At 36.7% G+C, this 10,410-nt stretch overlaps 1 protein-coding gene across 1 annotated transcript; it reads right to left on the bottom strand.

Annotated features, from left to right (window-relative positions):
- Positions 1–2,175: 2,175 nt before the first annotated feature.
- On the bottom strand, positions 2,176–7,071 carry LOC132056115 (uncharacterized). Its single transcript, XM_059448183.1, has 6 exons — positions 6,990–7,071; positions 6,745–6,904; positions 3,623–4,121; positions 2,984–3,159; positions 2,603–2,726; positions 2,176–2,502 (listed from the first exon to the last, which is right to left on the bottom strand). Exons 1-5 carry the CDS (start codon positions 7,030–7,032, stop codon positions 2,615–2,617), a joined length of 990 nt encoding a protein of 329 aa, XP_059304166.1. The 5' UTR covers positions 7,033–7,071; the 3' UTR covers positions 2,176–2,502; positions 2,603–2,614.
- Positions 7,072–10,410: the final 3,339 nt, after the last annotated feature.

Here is a 10,410-nt window from a genome sequence, read left to right as displayed (position 1 = left end):
TATAAAGTTGTAAGTTAATTTTATTATAAGTTATAATTGTATAAAAAATATAACCTTCACAAAAATGAAAAGTGCAAATATATAATATAATATGTTGTTAATAAATAACACAATGTTCAATAACATAATAATTTAGAATTGAAAATATATTAAAATTATAACATAATGTTTAATAACATAATACATTAAAATTATAACACAATGTTCAATAACATTAACACAATGTTCAATAAGAAAGGATTTGTTTTATGAAAGGAATATGAATTATATGGGATGAATATGTAAAAAAGAAAAAAAGAAAGGATTTGTTTTATGAAATAAAAAATAAAATTTAAATAAAAGAAAATAATATAATATAGAAGAGAGAGAAGAATATAAAAGGGATATTCTTTTTTGGTGTAAAAAATAGTGTAATGGATTGGAGTTAATTTCCACCATTTTGGTGTAAAAAATAATGTTTAAGGTTGGAGATGCCCTTAGAGACTCTACAGTTTATGTTACGTTCACTAGCACACTCAATATTGCTTTTGATCAAGTACTGTCCACGGAGAAGTGTTGTTCTGCATGAGACAAAAGTTATTACGTGACAAACATAAGTTGTATGAGGATAATCTAGTTCATTGCTTATGTCTGTGAACTTATTTGAACATCTCCTGAAGAGATTCTCCTTCGTTCATATTAAAGAGCTCAGATCCTCATACAACTAATTAGTACATCGTCACGTAATAATTGTTTCTCATGCAATATTGAGTGTGATAGTGAATGTAACGTAAACTGCAGAGTTTCTGACGGGATAGACCAGTTGGTGTGTGTGGGGGGGTGGGTGGGGGCGGAGGGGGAGTTTAAACATCAAAAGATGTTTATCACAGAAAAGGAGCTACAAAAGCCATCTTTGTAACATACACCTACAGATCACCAACTTTAAAGTTAAAACACAAACTCATCCAAAACTAGTTATATCCACTATTATGTCCAGATTTCTATTGACCCTACCATCAATTCCTAATGTTGTCTCATGCATTTTTTTTCAGGTAGCATTTGTTAAAAGAAACTGATTTTTTTTTTTTTAGAAAAGTCGCAGTTTTGAGAAAAAGATTTGACTTTTTTTCGCAAAGGTTTAATTTTTCACCCAAACGGCAAATAAGAGATAATTTTTCAGTTTTTACAAGGACTGATTTTTTTTTTCTTGGCAATTCATTGAGAAAGGGTTTTTTCAAGAACCCAAATACTGGCCTACCATATTTAGTGTGCTTGGATTGGATCATGGATGTTTATTGCATTAGCATTTCTTTTGTCTATATAACAATGACGCATTGATCGACGGAAGTGCACATATAGCGTATTTCAGAAGCCCTATTTAGGGCATAATCAAAGCTTTTAAATTTTTATAAATTCAGCAGCGAATCTAAGTTCAGATACACACTAATGAATTTTATCTTACTAAAGTCTAAGTTCAGACAAATTGTAAGCAAGTAAAACTTCAAACATTTTTGTGAAGTTAAACCTTACAGTCCCAAACTTTTGACATTTTTATCAGAAATTAGGCCTGGCCGTCTCAAACTTCATATCCCAATCCATGTAACTACTAATTAGTTCCACGGTATTTTTTTCTTCTATAGCATAGCATAGAGGAGTCTACAAATTGATCTATATTTCTATCCATATTCATATTTATCTATACCTTTCTGATTTAACTTCGTTGATTCTTTCTTTTGAAAGTCTGTATGAATTTTCTACATACTTGTGAATATCCAATGACAAACCAAAGAGAATATCACTTCGGATTCTAAAGATCCATGTATCGTTTATTTGCTACTTCAAAAGCAAAAGAGATCAGACAATTAGAAAATAACAAACAAGAATTGTATCAACTTATTCCATCAAGAAAAAGTAAGATAACTCATGAACACAAGTTTGATCAGCTAAGCAATTTCCAAAAAGAAGTGGTCCTCCATACCAGGAGGCTTTTTAAAATGTGGTTGCGCCTTAAATGGCGCCATGCAAATAGTCTCCCCCACGAAACTTTCACCGGATTGATCTTGCAATTGAGGCATTGGCAAATCAGCAAAAGCAGCCAAATGAATTCGACAGGGCAACACTAGTTGAATTTTTTTTATCTATTACCATCTTGCCGCCTTGGCTGACTTTGAATTTCTCAGAATAAAACAATTCAACTTCCCGGGAAAAAAGGTGTGTATAGCAAGGACCAGAAAAGAAACAGATGAAAATCATTGGTCAGCTTGTTTATGATATTTACATGAGCATGCATCTCCGGTGAGGATAGCACTACAATAATTATGTCCTACCAAGAGGTTCCTATCTTGTAAAGGGGAAAGAACTACTCCAAGAAAACGATCCCCCATCATCATAGTCTCTCACTATTGACCATTTACTAAGAATTAGAGGTTTCATTGCACACACTTGGCTGCATAACATAATACTAATAAGATTTCTCAAGTTGACGTAAATGTTGTCCATCTATTCCTTGTTTTCGATCTAACTCTGCAGAACCAAGAAAGTATGTTTAGAGGAAGTAGTCAGTTTACGGGACGATAAAAATAGTATCATGTCTAAATGGAAGAATTCAAAAACTAGAGACCACCTGGGCACTAATCTACTGTTTCCACCACATGTTAAGAATTCCATCTGCAAAAGATTTCAGATTTTTCCACATGGAGGGTTTGCTTTCAGCTTGTGTCTCAGCCTTGCGTTCATTGGATAAATCCCTATATGAAGCTAGGTCATGTCAGATAAGGTCTATACATACTCGTCGTATATGAATGATCTAAATAAAAACCAATAAAATATAACAAGATTGGAGATCTCTGATTGTCTGCTGATCTGTCAAAATGCAGGCATAAGTATAAACATAATTATGAGTTTTTTTTTTTTTTTTTTTGAGAAGGATAGACCCTCGGAAGGTAGCAGGTATCAAAAAAAATTATCATCCTTCAACGAATATCGATTTAGATAACAAGGTTACCTCCTAGGCTTTTCCACATCAAGTGAATGTTTTTGCTCATCCATCTGCTTCAGGCTATCAAATTTGAAATCTTCGACAGGGGAGTCTTCCTGGTTTATGTTATTCTCAGGTTCCTCGGAACGCGAAAAAGATTCTAGCTCCGATTCAAGAACTTGCGCGGCAGCATCTTTATTATCCTGCATTAGAAACTTAATTATTTTACCACATGCAACATACAAGTGAAAGATCGCGGAAACATAACAAATTCAGATTCATGACTCAGAAAGGAAATAGTAAGATAGCTTGCCATGTCTTTTGTCTCTTTAAAAGCCTGATACTATGGAGTCCCCAGAAGAGGATTCAAAAGCCTATTCGAAAAATCAGCATAGTGGTGGATAGTGATTAAATCATTGAACGTCTTACAACTACTATAAATTCAAGGTCAAGAACTGTCATCACATCAGGGTCAAAATTGTGATCAAACTTCAGTCAAATTCAAATGCATTAAGTGATTTTCTAGTCTTCCTCTAATTTCAGTCCAGTTCACAGAATCATAGCAGATAACCTTGATGAATTTTTTTCTGATCAGTCATAACCTTGGTGAATTTTATTTGCTTAAAAGCCAGAATCTTACAGGAAACAGGTCTATTGCATACTTACACTTCCAGAAATTGACATCACCTGCAACAAAGTCTGCTCTGCTGCAATTGGAATTTGTAGCTCCGCCTCTGTCTCATGGTTGCTATTGGTATCCCCACTTTTCACCCCACTTAGGGTTAATGATTGAGTTTCTTGAGATATGCCTCCATCAACTGTTTGTAGATCACTTGGGATTTCTTTGAGTTCAAGTGACGGCTTCCTATTCTGAGTCGGTTCTTTTTCCAATAAAATCCCATTGGTTAACTGACCATCTTGGCATGCTCCATGTTCAAGAGCTGTTGCACTGCTTAATGTCTCTTCAACGTTCGTCAGTAACTTGTCCTTCCTAATTGCAGCTTTTCCTGCGGAAGCTTCTTTGACCACAGTGTCTTTATCTACTGGCATTTTAGCATTGTACTGCAGTTCTTGGACAATCTTCTTGACAGTATAATACGAGCCACCAACTTCTTTCATTGCCGCCTTAGTAGGTGGAAATTTTCCACCATTCATGGCTCTATATCTGCAAAGGGGATAACAGGTAATTAGCTAACCTAAAAATTCAGAACTCCACCATAAATCCTGCAAACCAAATTAAAGACCTGTTTCAATGCTTACACACTAGCTATAAGTATTCACTCTTTGGTTTAGATTGGAGCCGTGTAGTCTTAATGATACCTTGAAAGAGTGGTGTAAAGGAACAGATATAGACCTAACTAGTAGTCTGATTGACATAAAAACTTCCCATACAGGAAAAAGGTCAGGACTAAAAGGCAATTTTATTCCACTTGAATACAGAAAAGATACAATATCTCTACACATCAGCTCCTGCGTGACATCCTTATTGACAACCAGGATTACTCACAAATAAATTCCAACTCAGTTCAGACAAAAGTTCGATGACTTAAAATACTAAGGACCCCGCCATCCAGAGACAACAATACCTTTCGGGAACTCCTAAAGGGCATCCAGAAGCTCTATTATGCTTGACAAAGAAGCCACTATTCAGTAACATTGACAAAGAAGATAATATATCCAGTATCCCTTCATCTTTCTCCACTACCACTAGACATCTTCTCCTACTTATGAGTAAATAGAAGAAAATTTTATCAAAGGACATCCCAAAGTGATGAATAAACCTATGAAAATATACGTCTCATTTTCCATGAAAATAAGAGTAACATATTCTTGTTGGTTACTAGCACACCTCCAAAAATAAAAACTCAGTTTGCACAAAATATTTCATTTCAACTTCTAAAAATCTGCCCCTAGGATTACCAAGTCACTTGGCCGTACTCCTACATATTGTAGCTTTCAAACATCAACCAAATAACCAATTCAAGAACGCTATTTTTTGAGAAGGGATCTCATTACGGTGGACTAATCAAGAGATAAAGAGCATCATACAACCATTAAGAATCTACTAGGCCATTGATATTGTATACAGAAGGTCAAATAACAGGTTTTTGCAGCCAAATTTACACATAGGACTTGAAAGACGCCAGGGAAGTTCTTCTTGATCAAGTATCCAAGGGGCTAGATACAACTGAGAGCAATGATTTCCAAGAAAACACGTGACCATCTCAGTGCCATAGTTGAATACATGATAAGTTGATAAGTAGCACAATTTGAGGCGGGGGGGGGGGGGGCAGGGGTGGTGGGGAACAATCCAACATGAAGTAAAATATTCTCCACCATATTCAAGAACCCTAATGGAACCTCGCCTTTTTCCTCTAATTAGTCAACCATCAATCACCAAATTGAATAAAACGCATGAAACTTTATTTGTAAAAGATGAAGTTGAAAAGCACGACATGACTTCCCTTAATAATGAGTAAAAACTAATACAAAATTATCCAATAGCCACTTTTCTATTGCCTCCATAAATTTGCATATATGGAACTTTGTTGAATCCTCCTTCACTCTCTAACGAACTTGTAAATGAAATTCAGAGAATTCTTTATGCCTATTTTGGTTAGACGTAGGCTTTTGCATCAGTCTTTCCAAAATCGTCAAGGGTTGAATCTCAAAATAGAAATCTCCAGCAAAATCCCTGTCATACAACTTAAAATATATAGCACCAAACTTCATAACATATCAAATACATGACGATAATAGGAAAAACTAGTCGAGAAACTAATAGGTCCCAAAGTCTAACTTGTAATGCATTGCTGCTACTTGGTATCACCGTATCCGGTAGTAAAACTGAAACAGTTCTTTCCGCTCTCCATGTTGAATGACAACAATCATTATTATGTCTCAATCAAAAATTAGTTGTGATCAGTATATGAATCCTTAAAATTCAAGCCATAGGAAAGGTATCGATGTGCAAGCATTTAAAAAAATCTCTGATTACTTGTCAAAAAAAAAAAAAAAAACTCTCTATGTCTTCAGAATAGCAGCCTTTCATACTTAAGTGCACCCAAACCCTTGCTATTACTTCTTGTTGACAAAAGTATGCTAACTTCACCTTTTAGTCAGCTTGTGGCTTAATTTTGAGTTTATACAGTCAAATCAGTGCCACAATAGAATTGCTCATTCGGTGATAGTAGGTCACGGGTTCGAGGAGTGGGAACAACCTTTTTTTCAGAAATTTAACAGGAAGACTACATACAGTATATGACCACTCTCTCCCTATGGCACACTAGCTGAGAAGCACGTAAAGTGTGTTTGGTATGTTTTCCTCTTTTCCTATGTTTGGTTAGTCAAAATTTTTGAAAAACATTTTCTCCAGGAAAACAAATTCCTTAAAAATGAGGAAAATGACTTCCCTAATGGAACTAGAGAAAACAAGTTCAGCAAGTGGCAATCCAGACTTACTGTCTCCTCCCAACCTTCCAGCACAGTCTACCCCCATGCCCCCACCCTCATAGTATTTCTCTACATTTTATACAAATATTTTTGGGATAATATTTTCTGCTTACATACCAAACACAAGAAAATAAATAAGAAAACCACTTATTTTCCTTCATACCAAACATACCCTTAGTGCTTGGGGGTCAACTCTTATGGTCATTCAACACACAACTAACATATCATGAACAAATAAAATACACAATTGATTAGGATTCAACAATGATGGCATCAATTAAACACAAATTAAAAGCAGGAGTTCAACCTAAAAAAGAGGGAAAATGATATACTACTTGTTAACAAAAGCTTCAGCCATTGCTCTCCTTTCTTCCTTTGTTACCCTTTTCCCTTTCCTTTTATCTGCCGTTGAATCAGACTGAACACTGGCTGCAAATGACTTCGAGCGGCACTGAATATTCGACCCACCAACTGAATTTGAAGCATTTCCAAGTACTGTCACACATCAGATTAAACATGCATTTCGTTATTTCCAATACTTAACATTTGCTCAAATATTGAAGATCACAGAATAGCAAACCTCGTTTGGAGAGGTTTATAGAGACTCGCCGAGCAATCTGCATCTGAAAGTATATGAAATCGACCTAAAATTCGTATACAATATTACCGTACTTATATTACTAATATATTTGAAGTGAAAGCTTTGAAACACTGGGAGTTGGCGAGGGAGGGCTTAAGAATACAAAATTAATGTTTTTTTTTTTTTTCATTTTGGGGACTAAGGTTTAAGACAGCTTTTGTAAGTCAGAGTTTTTTTTTTTTTTTTTTCCTTTACTGGATTTTTTATTTTCGGCAAAGGCCAAATATACCCCTGTACTATTGAAAAAGGGCTAAATATACCCCTCGTTATACTTTGAGTCCAAATATACCCTTAATACTATACTTTGGGCACAAATATATCCCTCTACCGTTAAGGTTGACCAAGGTGGACATCTAATTCTATGTGGCACTAACATTTGATGAAATGAATGTCACTTCATCACCACTAACCCATTTTACTCCACCTCTCTTTTAGTACTAAAATTTCCTTTCCCTCCACCACCATTACCGTCACTAATATTGGCGTGTTGTGCAAGAATAGACTTGAAGGATCGACGGACGAATCGAGGCTAACCTGTTATTTTGGAGGTGTATTGGTATACGTTCTACCATGAATTTTTTTTTTTTTTTGCAGCTAGCTGTCGAATTGAGTTCATTCGTCGGAAATTATGGAAATTCTTGGACAATATTTCTGCGAGGTAGCCGTCGGAAAGCATGTCGCATCAAGATTTTTCTTGCAGCTTGCCATAAAAAATTCTTGTTTCTTTAAGATAATGCAAGTTTCTTTGGCAGCAACCCTGCAAAAGTGCCTATACCAGGCACGCTTAAACAACAAACAATAGGCACATGTGTCAACCAAAAACAGCAAACAACTGCAAATAAATTTTAAAAAATATTCAAATTTGGCAAGTTCCCACCAAATCTTGCACAGCACACGGACATTAGTGACGGTTATGGTGGCAATGATGGTAGAGGGGAAGGAAATTTAGCGGTTAAAGAGGGGAGGAGTACAATGGGTTAGTGGTGATATCAAATGTTGGTGCCATATAGAATTAGATGTCCACCTTAATCAACTTTAACAGCAGAGGGTATATGTAACACCTCAGACCTTTAACTTAAGCCTTGACCATGATCCCAGACTTAGAAAATCAGATAAAGAATGTGAGAATTGGAAATTTCTCTTCAGCTGTCAGATGGGAATATACGCCCCAGAATACGGACCGTAAATCAAAGATACGGCCCATATTTCAAGTCGTAAAGTGAAACCCCAAATCACTGTGCATTCTGGAATTTGGCATGTGAAATTTTATATTGTTAAATACGGACCGTATTTTGAAATACGGCCCGTAAAGTGGGATCGTATTTAAGAAGGAAACTTAAAACAGTACTTCTATTTGGAGCATGCTGAAATATGGTCCAGGTTTACGGACCGTATTTCCCAGCCTGCACCAGAACCTATAAATACCAGCCTTCAGTTTTTTTATTTCGTTTTTCATAATTTCAAGCCCTAGAAACGAAGTATTCTTCTCCCAACAATCCAAAACAACAAGGTAAGTCATTCCAAACTCTTCCAAATCAGTTCTATCATATATGCTCTTAATCTAACCATGAAACCATATTCTTAACATAGGGTTTTCAAGAAAACCCAATTAAAGAGCATAAAGAGCAAAACCTTGAAACTCTTTTTCCAAGACCAGATTATTATTCAAGTTTGGGAATAATTCCAGGTATGTTAAGCATACTATCTACATGAGAAATATTTTTTAATCATCCTCATACCTCAATTGTCATAATTCTAAAAAATCCAGCCAGTTCATGATTTTGCCGTAGTTCTTGATTTTCATAACCTAGGGTTAGAGCTCAGTTTTCTGATTATGTTCATACTTGTTATGCATGCTATGAACCTTAGCTTAATCTAAATACTTGTAATTCAATCTACGAGTCTCAGAATGCAGTCTAAGTCATCAGTCAGGTTACAGAGCCAGCAATCAGTTTTACACCTGTCGCTTCATGTTTGATTGGGCCTAAGGCCATAGTTGTGATTCATATGTATATGTAATTATTTTGGGCCTGAGACCATAGCTTTGAGATCTCATTATATATTAGGCCTGAGGCCATAGTTACATGATATTTGCACAGGTGGGTTCTATACAGATCAGCTCATGATATGAGTATTCAGTTTCATTATGCTTTATTGTTCATGTATCCCTTATCATTGCTTCAGTTGCTTATCATACTTGTACAATTCAAATGTAGTAATGTCCTTATGTATGGGCCTGCACTTCACGGTGCAGAGTATGACTTTCAGGAGGATACAGCAGCCGCTTAGCTTCCAGCGCTTGAATACATCAGCTAGTTGGTGAGCCCCTCTCATCCAGGGCTTCCCATTTATTCCCAGTTTTTCGAGTATTAGTTAGATCATTAGTATTTGAGGTATGTCAGGGTCTTGTCCTGACCTAGTTAATCTTTCAGTATTTTGATCATAGAGGTTTCATAGACACAAACTTTAGTCAGTTATGTTGGTTTTGCCTCTCAACATCTGTTTCCACATTTCATTATTATATTTGAGTTAGAGCATGCTCTTGCTTCGTGTTATATCTTGCATGCTTTCATAATATAACTGTTAGATTCAGCAGCCATGGGCTCGCTCGGTCATAGACAGTCAGGCACCTAGTGCCGTGTCGCGCCCAGGCCATTGTTCGGCGCTTGACAAAGCTTGGTATCAGAGAAGCCAAGTTCAGTGTCGTAGGGAGTCTACGAAACCGTGTCCAGTAGGGTCTCCTTTATATGTATGACGGCCGCATACATATAAACCGCTGACCACAAGGACATGTTAAGAAAGTCTCACTTCTTTGTATTCTAGATCGTACAACTAGAGCTATAACTTCAGGATGCCTTCCTAATTCTTGAGTTTACGTAATTTCAGACGATTATGGCTCCAAAGAGAAAGACTACCACCAGTTTGAGGCAGCTTCCAACGCTGCTCGTCGTGGGGCTATTCGAGCCAATTCTGATCAGACGCCTACGCCAGAGACTACTCCTACTGCTCCAGCTCCGACAGAGATTCCGGCTCCTCAGACTGGAACAACTAATGTGGATGTTGGGAGTGCTATTGCAATGCTCACACAGTTAGTAGCTGCTCAGGCCCAGCGTCAGGAAGCGGGGTCTAACTCTAGAAATCATAGAGAATCCTCCAGGGCTAAAGAGTGCTTGAGAATGAAGCCCCCAGTCTTCTCGGGGATAAAGAAGGAAGAGGACCCTCAAGTTTCATTGATGGTCTTCAGAAGATTTATAGAATGAGGACTGTGATGGAGACAGAAGCAGCTACGTTTGGAGCTCACCCGCTGCAAGGAGTAGCAAATGCCTGGTACGAGACTTGGGAATTATCCCGAGGTAATGAT

The sequence above is a fragment of the Lycium ferocissimum genome, chromosome 5 (genome assembly GCF_029784015.1).
Source record: "Lycium ferocissimum isolate CSIRO_LF1 chromosome 5, AGI_CSIRO_Lferr_CH_V1, whole genome shotgun sequence".
NCBI lineage: Eukaryota > Viridiplantae > Streptophyta > Magnoliopsida > Solanales > Solanaceae > Lycium > Lycium ferocissimum.
Note: the sequence above shows the minus strand (reverse complement) of the source record. Positions and strands in the feature narration are given on the sequence as shown.